Source organism: Rhopilema esculentum, chromosome 6, assembly GCF_057945365.1.
Source record: "Rhopilema esculentum isolate cy_ngs chromosome 6, ASM5794536v1, whole genome shotgun sequence".
Taxonomy (NCBI): Eukaryota; Metazoa; Cnidaria; class Scyphozoa; order Rhizostomeae; family Rhizostomatidae; genus Rhopilema; species Rhopilema esculentum.
The window spans coordinates 1,217,988-1,236,356 of NC_142820.1; the positions used below are offsets into that span (position 1 = coordinate 1,217,988).

The 18,369-nt window shown below is 36.1% G+C and overlaps 1 protein-coding gene across 2 annotated transcripts; it reads left to right on the forward strand.

The window, feature by feature from the left end:
• Window positions 1–416: 416 nt before the first annotated feature.
• On the forward strand, window positions 417–14,098 carry LOC135686942 (uncharacterized). Of its 2 annotated transcripts, XM_065203348.2 has the most exons (8): window positions 417–1,786; window positions 1,973–2,021; window positions 7,172–7,217; window positions 7,869–7,952; window positions 9,489–9,593; window positions 10,154–10,368; window positions 11,540–11,617; window positions 12,837–14,098. In XM_065203348.2, the coding sequence occupies exons 1-8, from the start codon at window positions 1,690–1,692 to the stop codon at window positions 13,120–13,122; spliced, it is 960 nt and encodes a 319-aa protein (XP_065059420.1). In that variant the 5' UTR covers window positions 417–1,689; the 3' UTR covers window positions 13,123–14,098. The 2 variants fall into 2 exon arrangements, with proteins under 2 accessions (XP_065059420.1, XP_065059421.1); XM_065203349.2 differs by lacking the exon at window positions 11,540–11,617 and having other exon boundaries at window positions 418–1,786.
• The last annotated feature ends 4,271 nt before the right edge of the window (window positions 14,099–18,369 follow it).

Here is an 18,369-nt window from a genome sequence, read left to right on the forward strand (position 1 = left end):
GCCCCCATGAATTAGCTCCTATCTAAAATTTTCCTAAATTATTGAGGCCCGGGGGCTTATTCAAGGATCTATAGCAGGTACGTCTGAACGACAGAGACGGCTATGAACTTGAATCTGGGAGGGCTAAGAATCAAGTTCAGTAACATTGGAGGACCCACCATGGTTAGGTCCAACGCGAGAGAAATTTTTTGAAATTAAGCCTGCTAGAATGGCTAAAAATGCATACCCAAGCTAAAATTTAACAAATTACTAAACCGCTCATAGTAGACAATTCGACGATTCTCAGAAAAAAATCTATTATTGATTTTTAAGAAAAATTTGGGAGGGGGGAGTTATGTGACGGACGTTGGGGAAAGCAAGAAAATGTTACCTTTTGTTCAAGGAATACATAAATTCGAATGACAAGAAGCTGTTGTATTGATTGAGAGAATTTTACATCTCAACCAGAATTGTGCATCTCGTTTATTTTAAGTAGGTAATGATTATACATAAAAAATGCAGACATTTCAATGATACAGAAAGTTAACTACTGAATTGATGCAAAAAATAAACAAATGATATAAATATGCCTAAGAAAGTTAGTGAATAGGTCAAATAAAAATAAGCATTTCTCACACAAATGTTCTCCTTTTATTTTATACTCTGTTTTCAAAGACAATAAAAAAGACGGTCAAAAAATTTTTATCTTGAAAAAGTGGAGGGGTTTCAGCCCCTCAGACCCCCCTAGTGGCACCGTGGCTGAACGACCGGGGGCAAGGGACAGGCTTCTTACCTTCTTACCTTCTAAAAAATGCATACCTTCTTGTAACTTTTTTTTATAGTAAGAATTGGCTACTGTATCTGCTTACCTTTAGTCATTGTTCAAATCTCATTTTATTAAGCAACATTCTCATAGCGTGTATATCAAAGATTAATTTACTTATTTTCATAAAGGTTATCAAAGGTTATAAAAAGAATGTATATGAGTGTTGCCGAGGACACTGAGATAAACCTGAAAGGTTATCGAGCCCAGTTCCCTATTACCCTATCTCTCTGCTTATTATTACATACGCTTGTGACATAATTATTAATATTATACAATTTGAATTTCCAAAATTAATTATAAATAACAGTAAAAAAGGTACAAGAAAGAATAGAAAATTTACATAAAAGTGGAAAAAGTGGGGGACACGGCAGCTTGTAATTGAAGATTCATGAGGAGAGATGAAATAGAGATCTTCAGAACTAATTTTAATGGCATGAAACAAAGTGTTCGGTTATATTCATACTAGTGTTGGTAGAGTAACCATTACCCGACCTTTAGAGCCTACTTACACCTAAAAAATTTAAAAACAAACTAAGAACAATCCAGCCTCAAATTTTCTAAAAAAAAAATTAAGAACAGCAATGAAAGAGTGTAGACCGGTACATCCTTTGATGATCAATCGAAAACAAATCACACGATCAGAGAAAACATCTGCCTTTTACAATATCAAAATAATTTTAAGACCCTTGCCTCAGGAAGAAACAACATAAGCCAACTGACAAAAATAAAGGGTCAATTATTGTAACGCTGATCTACATGTACATTTTAAATATCAATTGAGAAATTCCATCGATTCTGCCAGGAAGTAGGTGGCTATTGTTCCCAATCCCCACAAGGTTTCTTCAAGGGCGTGTTCAAAGAGAGGGATTCCGCCCTTCTCCACCATGGATGCGGTCAAAATCGAAGAAGACCAAGAATCACCTCCAGCAAAAAAGCCCAAGCAAACCCAAGATCAAGCCTGTCAAGTTGATGGAATACCAGGTAAAGTAATTTTTTAATTATTTCTCGTTCCCCCATTTGTTACCCGATCTCTTCGTTGATGGCTAGCGCCTAGGCCATTATTGTAATAGCTTGCCCATATCAACATGCTAGCTTTCCTTCGTGAATTAGGCGACAACTGTTCTTTCTAAATTCGCTTTTATTTCCTTTCTCACTCACTTTTTGTAGATTTTGAAACCCAGACGACGTTATGCGATGCCTGCACATCAACTTCGAGGTTAGTTTTGCGTCTGTACACGAGTTACTTTATGTTATTTTTCCTCTTTTGCGAGGGTGGTTTCTCTAAACTTTGGGTGCGGCCATGTCTCCAAGCCTCGCCTTTGCCTCATTCAAACTAGCAACCTGTAAGCCTGAGAATCAGAAGTCTCAAACACTCGCACGGCGGCTATCTGTAAGATACCTATGTGATATTTTGAGCTAAAATATAACAGATATTACGTTTCAATCTTTAGTAAGGTCTAGAAGAGTAATTTCGTGCAGGAGAGCTAGCGGCCTAAACGATTTCAGCTTTCTCCTCTCATGAAAGTGGTGGCTTGTTGTCGAATGAAGTTGTCCAGTTTTGATTGATAGCATACAACTCTGATCAAAGGTACAATCACAACCCTCAAGGTTAAGGGGTATAATGCTTATTTCAGAAAACAAATTATTAATTTTAGCGTGTTTAGCCAAATCGTAGATTGCCGTCGTCTCGGATACATAAATACATCGACTTCAGGGATCGGAACGTAAACAAACTTCATTCCTCGAGCATTTCTACTCACGACCGGTGTGAAACAAAAAGTTCCGGAATTTTTTCAAGTTTTTGTGATTGAAAAATTCTTAAGTTTTCAGTATAATTACAAGAAAGGTGTGGTTTTAAGGAATTTGAAAGATAATCTGCTTTTAATATTTCCTTTCTTCCTAACTTGTGTGCTGTTTCTTGATCTGATTTAGGGTTTAAAGGTATAGCCGCGTTTGACAAAGTTATCAACTTTTGGAAAGGTTTCCTCAAATCGATTTTGGAAAGGTTCCCTCAAACTCTTCTGACCCACCAATAGCAATGTTAAAATATACAACAGTTCAATGTAATTCTATTCTAACTTAAACCACAAATGCCAGATTTGCAAAAAGCCTCTAACTGTCTTAGTTTTGTGGCTAAACAAGTAATATTTGGAGCATGCAAATGTAAATTTGAAGATTCTGCACCTTTGTTGGTGATTAAAAAGGTCATGGCCAATTCATGATCATGGTAAAGAATATCGGGGTAAATGTATGTTAAAAGTTCAGTTAGTAGAACTGAACGAAAAATTATTTCTACCATATGTTTCTTTGAAGAGTGCTCCGATAAAATTTTTGCTTAATTTTTACCTTTTAAGCTAAATAAATCAAATATAGTGGTAAAATGATGAGGCAGTTTAGCAAAAGCCCATTTGAGTAATAGGTTGAGCAGGCTGAGGGGCTATAGCCTAGCAAAAGACAAAGATTTTTTGTCTTTCTTTAATGAACTTGCTAACCACACACAGCATTACTGTTTTCAGATTAGTGCCTCAATTTAATCTTCTGGTCTGGGTTTCACACTCTTTTAAGTGTTTTGCCCCGCAAAATGTTAAACACAACAATTTGTATAAGAAACTGATGAAAGAAGTGAATTTGGAAAAAAAGAAATAATTATTGGTAATCAACAGTGGCGAATCTAGCCTTAAAAATCTGGGATGGGGGCTAGCTGGGGGCCAAACTTTCAGTTATAGGGGCCAATGCTAGCCATTATTTTGGAACTAGTAGAATGGAAAGCAGTGTCGTGGTGACTCGAAATTAGCTACAAGGCAACGATTTTTAATGCCCCCTAAATAAGTGAGTACTTGGTACAGCTCTATGAAGGAGGTTTTCATTATGCCAAATAGTTTTATTAGTGGCATAAAAAGCAGCTGCATCCTCTAAGGAAAATAACAATGAACAATTGTTGCTGGGGGCCCCTAAAAGTTTGGAACTCTTTGTCATTTAACTAGAGGTAACTTTGGGCCTTTACTCCACTGAGTTTTATCTGTTTAACAATGATGCATCATGAACATTACAATTTCAACAGAAGAACTATACATTCTCAAAACAAAAGGCTTACTGGCTTTGTAAAGTTGATTCAGGGGCGGATTCAGGGTGTTGCACAGGTCGCACGGAAGAACGTCAGATTTTCAGAATTTAGTTTTAGTCTTCAGTTATTGCAATAAGGCAATCATGCTTACCAAAATCTTTGATTTCCCTCCTTACAGATAATACTCTCTTTACACAATAAACACAAGACCAAACCTTGGTCGATCTTACACACAATGCCACGATTCAATTCAATATAGAAGAAATTCAAAGACCATCCTAGACCGTAAACAGTAGGATTTCTAAACATGTCGCCAGTGCCATACAAATGTGCAAGGCTCTTTGTTATGCAAATATTTTACCAAATCTCACCAATCAAAATTCAAGTTTTCACATATTTGTGCGGCACATAAAGTCTGTAAACACTATGTTAGATAACTGTGCCACACAACTGCTGGAATGGAAAGACAGTGGATGAGGTTGAAAGTTGTGAAGCAGAAGAATACCAATTTTCTTTATCTATATGGAAGAGGTGCACAGGAAGTGTACACTTTTGAATCTCAATATATTTTATCTCAACTGCGTGTTTGGATTTGCTAGAAAATTTGGAAAACTTTTTAAAAGGGAAAAATGTTTGACTGAACAATTTGATTGTTTCAGGGCCCCAGTCCCATCGCTACCCTCAAAACTACTACAAGGCCTGCAAACCTCAATGGTGAGGCAACTTCCGCTCCTAAAGATAAGGGCATCCATTAAGGCGTTTCATCAATCAAAGTGTATCAGTCTTGCTTAGCGGGACAAATTGCAGTTAGAAAGTAAACGCTTACAAGACATGAAAATGATATTCTAGACCAAAAATCAAGATGACTATCTTGAAAAAAGGCGAAATTATTCCTTTTATTTATAGTGGTTTCAATAATCGACATTGTGAGCTTTAGGGTTTTTGCCTTTAAAATTAAACCTAGTTGCTCTGGTTCCGGGGGCTGGGGCCCTATTATGGCTCTACCCTTGACCATGAGGGAGGCCCCCTAGACTGCCTGCCGGGTAGTGTTTATGTGCGACCGTCAACTTTTGTTCTGTATCTGCCCCTGAGTTGATTGGTAACATTTTTCCATAGAAGCTATGTTTTATATCCACCCCCCAGCAAACCATTCTGTTACACAGAATTTTAAATCATAGAATTTTGATAAGAAATAGTAGAAGCAATAAATATCACAATAAGCAAAATGCAATAAATATCACATTAAGCAAAAAAAGAGAGCAACCCTAACACAGTCAATATACGAATAAACATCTTTCGAAGAAAACTTTGAATTTTTAAAAAAAACTTTTAAAAAAACTGGGGAGGCCAAACGAGGGGCAAAGAAACTTTCAATAGGAAGAAAAAGGAGCCAAATTACTAGAAGAAATTTGGTTAAGGCTGCTCATCTTTGCTAGCCGTCCACAGATGACTGTTGCTTCTGGTCTCTCCATGGTGCTCTTCTTCTTTTTTATGATTTTCCAGTGAACGAATTGCTATACTTTTTGACAGAACAGAGCTCAAAGACTATAAATCAAACATTTTTTTTCTCCAAGACTATTGCAATTTTATGATAAAGTCTTTTGACTCCCCATGCTGCAGATTTTGTCTTGAAAGATGAAACTCTTTGTCTTTTGGGACCAAAAAATTGCTATATAGGGTAAGTTTATGGCTTAGCCCAGAAGTGTCCAAACTATAACCTGCAGGCCAACTGTGGCACCCAATCCGGTTTTTACTGGCCTGCAACAAGTTCTGAGGTTATAATTCATGGGTAATAGACAACAAATTCAACTTATCATAACATGGTTAATGCATTCCCTGAACAATAGCTTGAAAGGAAAAAAACAGCTGGTTTCACATATATATGTGTACATAAAATCCTTCTGTGTAAAGCAGAGAAGCATGCAAAGATGCAGCAAAGGCGACAGTGGCAAAGCACCAAGAAAAAGGGCAAACCAACAGTGAAAGGAAGAAAAATGCTAAAATTCGCTAGGGCAAGGGACCACTGCTCCTACAGCCACCCAGGCGCAGGCATCCTTAGTGTAAAACACTGCCTGTTTAAGACACAACTGCCAAAGCTACTAAATCAGTGCTGTCTCTAATCACAGAAAAGAAATATGTATGACATTGATTATTAGATGACACAGCACTTAAATATCTTTTCCAAAACTCTTGATCCATAACAAACTAACTGCCTTTGTGCTTTTTCTCTCTTTTTTTGCTTCATGAGGGGGCAAAGTACAGCCCCAGTAGTATTCCAGGGATCTTGTTTTGCTGCATCAACAAGCCCATGCTTTCAATTGCGAAACATCCTAGCCTACTTACCTCCTTTCATGTAAGTTAAAAACGATTTTTGTATGGACAGACAGCCAGACACCAGATAGAATGGAGTGAACTTGCAACAAAGGATGCCAACATGAGTGACCCTTCTGGTCATTTCTATTCTGTGCTTTAATCTAGTCTACTTTTCCATATGTTGACCTTTCTAATAAAAAGGAAAAATGTATGTCTGCCATTGCATTTCTTGTGATAGAGTTCATTATTGCAGGTGTCTGATAAGCAAAAATGGTAAAATATTATCTCTTAAAATGGCAAAATGTTATAAATAGGTGTATAAAACGTTGAGCAAAAGCTTGCTTACCTATGTCTGCTTCTATGGTCCATGATATCCACACACAAAATTATTAGCATCTTTGAGAATCAAGAAATCATAGAAAAATGTAACTCAAATTCTCCTCTTACATCAGTTTTTGGCCCAATCATAGAAATTTGTAAAAGCAACATTCCTAAGTCAAGATAGCTGAAAATTTTTCAAAGTTATTTTAAGTCAAAAAGGCTTTTCACTTGCACAACACTTCCCTCTGCAAAAAATGCTAAGAAAATTTAATGTCCCTGTCCAATGTGTAGTGGAAATATCACATTAACACCAATATATTATTCAATGATATCGAAGAAGGGTATGAACTGAGAAGCTGTTCCATGTGGAATTTATTTAACAAAGGCATTTGGCTTATACAAAGCAGTAGACTGAATATCAGCATGGCTTGAGGGCTAGCTGACAATAGTTGTTACAGATTCAACATTACCAGATTTTGCTTTCTGTGCAAATCTCTGCATTTTGCTGTCTCAATGGAAATTACAATGAATAAGAATATAAATTGTATGATTTTTTAGTCATTTTTTTACCATTTCAGGCAAGTTTTTTAAAAGTTTATGGATTTCCTTCTAGATATGATTATTGAATTATCTTTTCCTCTAAGTAATCTCTTTCTTATCAAATTTAGCCCAAGTGACTTTGAAAAAGAAACAAAGTTTGTTGTCCCAATAAAGGTAAATAAATTTCATTCTTTGAATAATTAGTTTTCCTTGAAATTTAATGTAAACTTTTATTTACTCAGGTTTGTGTCATCAAACTTTCATTTGATATAGAAAAGAGGCTACCTTGAACTATAATATTTTTGTGACTGGTACCCACATAGGGATTGGAATAAAGGCTAGATGTAATACAAAGGTGTTTAGATTTCAAGCAAATGATATGAATAGGAGAAGGTGTAAGCAATTGCTCTTGATTTATTAGTATTCACCACAGTATTTGCACATGTGTGGTTGATAGGTAAGGGGGTAAGCATTACCTGTTGCTTTTTAGACAACTGGTTAGCCTCACCCAATGTTGCATTGTTTTTCTCATATAAACTCTGTCCCAGTTGTACTCACAAGCCCACTGTAGCTTTCCCAAATCAAAATCTCACCTTCAGTCTCATTAACTTTTAAATGCATTCAATTTTACATCTGGCTTATTTTTTCTCTGGTTAAGTGCAAATTTGCTGTGATATGCTTACTACAAGCTTAGTATATAACCTTTATAAATATACTGGCTTGTCTTACAATATAATGTGGCAATATAAATTTGAAATACTTTTATGTATGTTGATGTAGGAAGATACTTGGTCATGTTATCAGGAAATCGCCTCTATTTTTCAGACTGAGCCTGTAAGTGATGAAATCCCTCACAGAAGTTCAATTATATATCCACGGCCTGACATTGATTCCAATGGGGAGGAGAAGGTAGCTGAAGTTTGATACTTTGTTTTCATTTGTCTTCATAGAGAGACAAAAATGACCAGGATGTGCTATTTGCATTTTTTCGATGCAATCTGTACTTGTGAATCTGTTAGAGATTTCCATGGCATACATGATGTACAATGTTGTGAGCCATATCAAGCAATGTTTTGTGACTGCCTAACATTTTCTAACTTTGATTATTAACCTATTCAGCTCTTCTAGATCAGAAGAGCAATCTAAACTTAGGTTAGGCCAGTTTAGAAAACCGTTAATATTTTAGTGCCCTGTGTCAGCCTAGGTAACAGAATGGCAAATTCAACTTTAAAGCCTATGTTGATTGTGATGGTGTTCCTTGGAAGAAATAGGTTAGTTGCAAAAAGTTGACAAGCCTTGAAAAGCTGAGAACCTTTGTTTATGATTTTCTCAAATTTAAAGCATTTTTTTCAAACTAATTTTTAGAACACGTAAAGCAACTATTTTTAGAGATTTCTCTGTGGCTGGTTATGGCCGAAAAAGAAACGAATGCAAAGGAACGGATTTTTATGTTTAGAAAATATCTTGCGTTTCGCTTTTTGGTGGCTGAAATCGTATGATCAGATTGGTTAACGGAATTCGTCTTTATGTCGGCGAATATTTATTCTTGGAATTCCAATGCTGTGTTAGGACCGTTTGTAACGTTATTAGATGTTAATGCAATTATTTTTTCTGAGGCTCTCAAAGCCCTTAAGTCCTACGGCCTTTCTTAACTTTTAGGGTTTTTAAACTGTTGTCAAAGTTGACAATTTATGGATGCCTAAATTGTTAAGTGGTTTAAGCTTTTATTTTGGCCCTTGCCCTAGTTGGTTAATTGTTTAGTCCTGTTGTTCTTTTCGTAAGCTTGTGGTGGCAAATACATTAGCCGGCGTGCCTTACGTTAACGCAGATGTATCTTGAATGATCTTGCTACACATAGGTCAGGTCATATCAACGTATACCTTTTATCGCTTAAGTCAAATCAGTTTTTAAATTGTGAACTATATCACCATGTGCTCAAAATTTTTAGCACCGCATGATTTCTAGCAAATCCAGAATGTGTTTTGTTTCCGTGAAGTGGGACATTTTTAGCAAAGCTCTGGGCATCTCGTGGTAGTTGATATTTTCTGGTGGTTAGGAAAGTCGAAGTAAATGTATCGTTGAAGGGGCTGCTAAGGAGAGTCTGCTAAGAAGGGTCTATGCCGTGGAGTTTGGAGGCAAATTGTGTCGCAGGACTATGATGACGAGCCTGAAAAAAGTTATCTAGCAATTAGCACAGTTCCCATCTCGAAACGCGTCTTATTTGCTTATAAGACTCTAAGCTCTAAGTGGCAAAGACGTTTTAACTACACCTCTAGAAGCTTTTATGCCCGATTACCACGAAGCCACTTTTCTTCGCCCCCCCCCCCCCCAAGCGGATACTTTGTAATAAAATATCCCAAGATATAGATTGTTGGTTCTCTTCCTTTATGCGTCATGGTATTGGCCTATTTTGATTGATAATAAAGTTGTTTTCACGATTCTTAGTGCATTCACTGCCAAGAAGCCGCCGCTGCGAGAGCTGCATCTGCAGGCAGTGCCTCGCCTATTCAAGCTGCAATATATTACCAATCGGCAAATGCCATTCACCAGGTATGTGCAAACCCTTTCAAAAATTAAAATTGGTTTGTTTCCTGGTGTGTGCTATTTATAATAAGGATGAGAATCCCAAATCTTCTTGACCAAAAAGCCAGAAATGTGCTATGCTTTTCAGTTTTACTAGACTTTTGTTTATAACAAACATGCAATCGGTTCTGAAATAGGTAGCTGATTTCATTTTGACTTTCCAACTGGCAGAATTGACTTCATATTCATTAATAATGATTGTCATAATGATTTAGAGTTATTATGGTTATTACCAGACTATTTATTTGATTATGTGATTATTATATTTGTTATTTTTTATGATGACATGGCATCACTGTAATATTACTGAGTTATATTATCGAAATGGTCTTTATGCGTTATGTTTATATCGAATTACACGGTACTGATGGCCATTGTGTGGTCTGTTGTGTACATTTTTATTATGATCGTGAATGATCGTGATCATGTATCTTGTTATCGTGTATCTTGTTATGATGATTATATTATATTTTCTGGATTTTTCACTGTTGGTTTATCATCCTGTATCTAATTGCTTTGTGCTCTAGGATGATTCGCTGCCGTCGATGATCACGTGTGTGCCTAGTGGTGGCACTGGTTCACCCAGAAGTCAGTATACTTTCGTAGAGTATACAAGAGAATCTGTTGTCGTCCCCAGACCGACTATGACATCGGTTTCAGGTGTCGAAGGAAGAGGTCTTAACAAAAGTCCCCCGATCCCAGAACAATACCGTGCGATTGCACCAGCACCTACTCAGGAAAGGTATATAACTTTGGATACCTTATAGTCTACTTTGAATTTCTCGTTCAACCTTTTCTCTCAGGCGGTCTTTTCCTCTCAGGCAACCTTTTCCCATTTACATATAACTATAGTAGTCTTGTTCATAGCAATTTGACTGCAGTTTTTGTTCAAACGAATGAAAGGTAAATATTGAGGTTTCAAGGATGAATTGGAGTATAATTTTACCGTTAAATCAATTCTACGTGGTTCTCGTTTATCGTCACTTGAATGAACGATTGCCCATTCCAACTTGGGTTTATATTCAAGATATACAATATCGAAATGAAATATCACTGCCAACTGATATTGTCTTGTGTAGAGCCGCAACAGGCTTTGGGCAGCACAGACACAACGGGCCTCTTTTATAAGATGTTGTAAAAATATCACCAGTTCTAACCAGTTCCCAACGTAAAATTTTATTTTTCTATAGTTTTTTTTAAAATGGCTTTGAAAAGAGCAAACATTTTATGTCATACTAAAAGCTTTTTCGTCTGACACTCCTCAGAGCATAAACCGTCAGAATAAGGTTCCGAAAGAACACGATGGAAAATATATACCCAGTTGTGGATCGAAATAGGCCAATCAGAAAAACGCAAGCACAAGACCGGTATGGTTGACCAATCAGTGCCGCGAGCCTAAAGAAAAATTACCAATGCAGTCCAAGAGAGAAAACGAACTCCTTCTGTCTATCCTATCATAAATTTCTGTAGCCAACACTTTTGAGTTGACCAGTTCCAACAAACGTTTTTGGAGTTTCCGCTCAAGTTTGGCCGTTTTGTCCTGTGTTTCGACATCACCCAATTTAGAAAACTTTTCTTTGTCGTGGAGAATAACCTCTATTTTATTGATGTAGTCCTTTTTGTTCAAAATTACCACTCCAGACCCTTTGTCAGGTTTTAGTATGACGTAAAATGTTTGCTTTTTTCAAAGCCATTTTCAAATTCTGTACCGCAAAAAAATTGTTCATAGTTTTTTTCAAACTAACGTTAGACCATTATTTAATAAATTAACCGGGTCCAGGGTTACTGTCCCCTTTGCATGCCCTTTTCTGTAGGCCTGCTCGCGTTTAGCGAATGAAGTCCTTGAAAAAGTTATTCCCTTCTCCGCCATAGTACCCTATGAAGAAATCTATATGAAAAATTCTGCATTTTAGGATCCGTACCACTACGACGATAATCCCGCCAAACTCTACATTTTTGCTGCAACCAGTACTTCCCAACCAGGAGCCAGAGTTAGATTCAATATTTCATTTCTAGTTTTCCATAAATCCTTGAATTTGTCCCCGGTGGCTCATTAATTTGGGACATTTTTGGGTTGGGGCTAATTCAATGGAAGGGATTACCCAAGGGTAGGGGCTTATAAGAATTATCTAAAAGTTGCCATACAAACAAACAAACTCATTTTCAAAGCATTCTCACTTGTTACAAGTTCATTTTGCGAAAATTGGATTGATGTTGTGCAAATTGTGCGAAATGTTCGAAATGTGCAAATTGATTTTGCAATAACAAACATTGCGAGATTGCTTTGTTTTCAAAATTTTTGATTTTCTTTTGAAAGTGTGATTTATCAAGTGTGGGGGATTATTGGGGTATGGGGCTACACGTGGTGGGTCCAATTCGAGGATTTACTATATTTGACTCGTGACTAATTTTGCAACTTGGTTTATTCCCTTTCCATAGCTGGTTGATTAACTAATGTTCATCTGTAATTTTTATAATTGAAAGATGTTATAATGACAATTTTCGTCATTCGCTTTCTAAGTTTATTAAGTTAAAGATAATGAAATCGTGTTAAACGCTGCGTGAGCTGTGGGCTTGTCTTGGCTTCACACCATTAGCCACATTTTTTGCCTGTGTTCATCTCATCAAGCAAAGCGAAGTCTGTTCTGTTCTAATCATTCAAGGAATGTGATTATATATTGTCAGGATTTGGTTTACAAATAAATTTGCTAAGTTAGGATTTTGCTTGACTTAGTACACTCTCATTGAAGTAGAAGGCCCCCTTTTATTCGTTATTTTTAGATCTAATATGAGAAATATTTCTAGACAGCAATAAAATCGATCGTAAAACACATAAATAGTATTTAAAAGAATTTTACCATCAGGCCCTCAAATCAAGCTAACTTGCCTCACACGCTGTGTCATAACATTTTGCCTTCTTTTTTCATCATTTCTACTGTTGCCGACTCTTTTTTATATTTAAAAGAAAACATTGTCTAAGATCTTAGTTTAGAAGTTCTATCTTAAATAACGTGTCCCTGCTTCCCTGCTTATAAACTTGAACTTAATGCATAATTTTTAAAGCTAATTAGAGGTTTTCTCTATGATGTAGTATCTGATCTTTTCATAATTAGTAACATGGAATTAAAATTTCCTTTGTAGGTCATAAAATTATTGTGTAAATTTGTTCTTGATAATTTTTAATTTAATCCTGATGTCTTTTCGTTTTAGTTCTCCTGGAAGTTCTAAAAACAAGAGACGGACTCATCGCTGCTCCTTTACAGGGTGCGATAAGATATACACGAAGAGCTCTCATCTCAAAGCGCACATGCGCACTCATACAGGAGAGAAACCATACGAATGCACATGGGAGGGTTGTGCGTGGAGATTCGCGCGATCAGATGAACTTACGCGTCATTATCGTAAGCACACGGGTGCAAAGCCATTCAAGTGCCCGCACTGTGAACGCTCCTTCTCAAGGTCTGACCACCTGTCGCTGCACATGAAGCGACATTAGATTTGGTTTTATACTTTCTGGCTTTCCCTAAGTAGAAGCTGTTTTACCAATTCACATAAGCCTTTCCTAACGTCATATCACCTACTGTTCATGTACCTCCTAAAAGGAAACAAAAGCCCTTCTAAAGGAGAGACAGTACAGTCAAGAGTCTGTTATTCGGTCATCGTGCCTAGTCTTTAAAGTGAATCTTTTTTTCCGCGTGGTAAAATCTAAAAACAAACTCCTGTCCTATAAATTTCTTTATGTCACCGATGATATCTCCTGTGTTGCTTGAAAATAAGTATTTTCTACATGAAAATCAAGTTGTCTCGATTACACAAATGGTTCCCATTCTCTTTAACGGCAAGAGAATCTACGCGCCAATATTTTTTTTGATTAGTTGTTTGTACATACATGATATTTTACCTTCAAATAATGAAAACAGCAATGTGATAACGTAAAGATTTAGCTTATGCAAAGGAAATTCCGATGAATTGTCCGTAGAATTTGCTCTAAGCACAACGTGTGTTTATGTATATAGCTCCGGGCTGAATATTTGGCGGTTTTTTACTCAGTATATCTGTCTTATTCTCATGTTTTCTAGCGTTCTGTATTGCTTCTAACTCTTATATATCGATGAGCTAATTTTTGTACTCCTTCTAAATAAGCATGGGCCTTCAGAACGTTAGTGTAGGATATCGCTTCTCAGTATCTATTCATGTTGAGTGAAATTTGCCAATTGCTGGCGTATCACGTGTTTAACATTAGGAGGAACATTTATTCCATTTCTGAAATCAAGATAGATATCGAGAGGCTATTAAATGTGTGTATTTTTTTTGCTTTTTTACAAATTATTAACAGGATTGTAAATATTGCTTTTATTGATTTTTCTTTAATTTACAAAAATTATGGTATAACATCAGAGATGATATGTGTAGTTGCCAATAACCGTTGATTTCCAACTATATGCCATATTAATACAAATGCTTGGATGGAACACTGCCTATTTCAATCGTCTTAAAACTCAAACATTGCTACGATTTTGTTCTATAATCGTTGGTTTATACTCAGCCTTCACATAAAGTAATTCATAATGTACTGCGGGTAGAAAGCAGTCATGTGATTATTTGCAAGGTTTCGTTTGAGCTTTCTTGACTTGAATTTGTCTTGACTTGTCTTGAATTGGCCCTAGATCTATGACGAATACAAGAGATAAGTGAAAAGTAACACGAAAATTGGAAATTATAGAAGTTTAATCCAAATAGAACCCCAGTAAGATACAAACAATTCATTGTCCTGAATGTGATTTTAAAGCAAAAGGGTTATTTTTGAAGCTGAGACAAATACCGAAATGATAAGCTTTGAAAGTATGATTTCTAGTTATCTTGTCCTTAGGGTTTATTTTCGTTTTATACGCTTGCGGCGCGGCAATGAACTGTGATGTGCTGAGGGCAAGGGCCGTGATACCCGGGGGCCCCAAAAAAATTAATTAGCATAAGTAAAATACTTTGGTTTTGTAAAATATGGCTGTTGTTACATCAATTTATTAGGGCTGCCCCCTCCTCCTCCCCAAAAAAAGTTATATCTCGGTCTTTGGCTAAGAGGACAATAGAATCCCTTCGATTTTAATGAACTATCTTCATGTTCGCTTGTATAAGACTTTTTATGTGAAATGTTTACCTGATAAATCCAAAGAATATTTCAAAATTGGAGGGGTGATTTTTTATTTTGCAAGCCTACTCCAATACTGTAGCATGTACCCTGACGAATAGCAAGGAACTGAGGCTTCCAATGTCATTTGGACTGGGATAATTTGCAGCCACTTTACGAAGGAGGTTTAAAAAAAGGCTGGGAATCAAGATTTGCCTATAACACATTGCGGTGAGCTGGGATAAGAGCACCACTCTTCATGGCCATTCTAGCGACAAATTGACAAATTATACCTCTTACCTGGAGCAAAAATAAAAGGATCCCGGTACTGTAAAAATGTAACGTGTAAATCCTCTATTGGATCACGCAACGAAAACCATTTCTCAATCGCTTTTAATCGACTGCTTTTTCTGATAAATTAGAACTGTATTTGCAATTTTCATACCAAACTAAACAAACAGAAATACATGAATTATCTACTTACAATAGATAGGTTGGGTGGGGCGACGTGTTGTCCGGAATTGATAACTCTGTTACACGTTCTTCAGTTGGGTGATCTTAAAATTCCTTTTTATGATAATGGATCGTTGAAATAATGCATAATCAATGAAAGGTGAAAGGGGCTTTCGAAATTTTGAAGGCTGATCATTGAGGAGGGAACATTTACAATAACAACAATGTGATAAAGCATGTTAAGAGAAATCAATGATAAACCTATCCTAGTTTACTTTTGATAATCCCCTTTATATAAACAGCCTATTTTGTCTCTATGTATGTCTTTATATTTTTTTTAATTTGTTGCTTTTCAACATTGGGTTATCGATTACTTTGCGTTTCTGTAAAATTTCCCTACTAAGATAGTCTGTTTTTGCTTTAATTGTAAGTTCCGAATTTCAAGCATATGAAACGGAAAATTCTAAAAGTTTATATATAAATGATTAATTCATAGTAAAATGAAACATAGAACCCGTGATATTTTAATTAGACAAGGCACCCCGGTGTGAGCTTTATGTTCCTTTTATTGGATTGTTACAAATCTGTACATGTTTTTCATAACAAGTTTTCATATCGTACTGATCTTTATTCACTTTCGTGACGATTTTGTGATTAAAGTTGCTGAAAAGCTTCTTTTTAAACTATTGATAAGTAGAAAAGGGTAAGAAATTAACGGGTTGCTTACCAACTAGTTCTTTTTGTGACAGTGTAATACCAACATCATTCCTTCTAAAAATATCTGAAATAAAAAAAAAATTCTGGCTTTGAAAAAAGGCAAACATTTTAAGGCATGTTAAAGCTTTCTCCCTGGCACTCATTAAAGTATAAAACGATAAAACAATGATAACAAATATATACCTAGTTGTGAATCAAAATAGGCCAATTAGAAACGCGAGCACATGGCAGTCAAGATTGCCCTGTCGGTGCTTGTAGAAAGGATTCAAAACATTTAGAACTTCTATTAAAATTTTTATTATGGCAAAAAATGAAATTAAACATACAGCATGCCGTTTTGTTTTTGTTCTCAAGAGTGTCCTTCAAGAAGAGGCAGCCTCCCTCTGCTCTAGAGCATTCCCGACATCTCTGGATATAACTCTTAATTATAAGAAAGCCATTCAAGCTCCATCTTGAGTGTCTATTTATGGAAACAATCATCCCACCTTCCAGCCTGTGAGCTAAGAGTTGGGATCCCACTCTTCTATAGAATCCTTTGTGTTTTTTGTTTTGCGTTTATATGGAAGACAAGCCAGCCCTGTTAACTGAGATCTCACTGAGGTGAGATCAATTTTTTCCATATAACCGCTGGAAGATGGGACGAAGCTAGAAGATTGGATGAAATGTTCATATGAACGCGATCAAATTTCATCCCACTTGTCAGCGCACTGGCTGGAGGGTGGGTTGATTTTTTCCATTTACAGCTGGAAAATGGGACAGAATTAACATGTAAACATGCGATGATTTCGTCCCACCTGCCAGATTATGGACTGCGAAGTGGGATCAATTTGCTCATACAAACAAACAGGCTTGGAGAGTAATGAAATGTTTCTTTTGATTGTGTTTTTTCGATTATTTCATAAGCTTTTTCTCTTCAAACAGCTAGCATTTTTTCGCTAGCTCGGCCAAGTCTTTATTCAAATCCAAAACTTTTGAGACTCAGCTTCTACACGAGAAGAGTCCAAGGGAGTAGTGTAAGGGGCCTTATCTCCTACGAAGAATGTGACTTTTAATCCTAGCAGTATCATTGTCTTATAGTTTTCTTATTATTATATTAGCAACATTTTATCTCCAACAGCTACGAAGCCTGACTAGCCTAAACCTATATTTTCCAGTGCTTAGTCCTATTAAGACGTTGTAAATGAAATCTAGATGCAGAAAAGAAGACTGACTTGAAGAAGGCTTTTGGGCAATTTTTTTTAGAATCAATTTAATAGATCACTGATGGAATCACAGAATAAACCAATAAAACAAACGATTCACTTCAGTATATGATATGAAATTTGAAAAATATTCAGCTTCTTTTTGTGCTCTCCTACTTCTTCAGAGAGTCATTCGAATCAACTTTTTACTTTGTTTTTAATTTATGGTATGATGTTCCAAATATTTGTATGAGATGTTTTATTGCTTCTTCGTAGAAACGCAAGTTATTCTTTATTCATTTAAATGTAAAACTCCCAGCTTTGGACACTTAATGACAATGGAATTGCCATGGAAATGACTTTTCATTGAATCTCTTATAATTTTGACATTACAATTCAACGAAATTTCTTCGACTTTTAGACCGAACAAAATAAGCTTAAAAAACAACAGTTGTAAAAGTATACGCTATTATATCCATTGTAGCTGTCATTCTTAGTTATTCTTAGATTGTTTTTCCTTCTATCAATATATCAAAAAATTGTGATTGGCTTCTACAATACCGATAAAGTTACCTCGCTATTGAATATGTTTCAACATAAGGTACAGTTTTGTCCAACAACCCCTTGCCCATCACATCATCAATATGGATGAGGATTTACAAGCTGATGAAATAACTTTAGAAGCGCACATGAATGTTTAGCATCATCTAGGGATTAGTCTCTCTTCCTTAATGTTTATAATGACCTTTAAATTATTGATGCTGCAGCTATGTTTCGAGAAGAGGGCTTTGGGGTCTCACGGGTTGCGGGAATGGCCAATCTTATTCCAGGTTTCCTATTTTATTCAAACTTTCATCTGGGTTTGCGGGTTCTGATCCTTACAAAGCCTCCTAATTTATCAGACATTTTCATGTTATTGTTTTTATATGTTATTTTCCAAATTTTTCCAGGTCATGGGTATCACAGATCGCCAATACATTAACGGAAAAGGTAGAGAACATCGATTCATTTTTGAAGAAATACTGTCTTCCAAAAAAAAGGGGCACGGAATTCTGCCTTTGGCTCTCTTTTTTTTAAATTCAATAATAGTACAATTTACCTCAAATTTAGGAAAAATTATATTTCGTCTTCTGCTAGGATCAATTCAGCTTCAGTTCGAAATTCAATTGCAAACCAAATAATTCACACGTTAAATAATAACACCGGCTTTTATTTGGTTTGGTTTACGTTGAAGAAACCAAGCCTCGGTTGCAGCACGAGAGAAGGG

Excerpts from the sequence above, each read along its gene's own strand:
- LOC135686942 (XM_065203348.2), top strand. The coding sequence starts at position 1,690 with ATGGATGCGGTCAAAATCGAAGAAGACCAAGAATCACCTCCAGCAAAA. Across the intron at positions 10,369-11,539 it reads CCAGCACCTACTCAGGAAAG|GATCCGTACCACTACGACGA; the intron begins GTATATAACTTT and ends TCTGCATTTTAG. Across the intron at positions 11,618-12,836 it reads CTTCCCAACCAGGAGCCAGA|TTCTCCTGGAAGTTCTAAAA; the intron begins GTTAGATTCAAT and ends TTTTCGTTTTAG.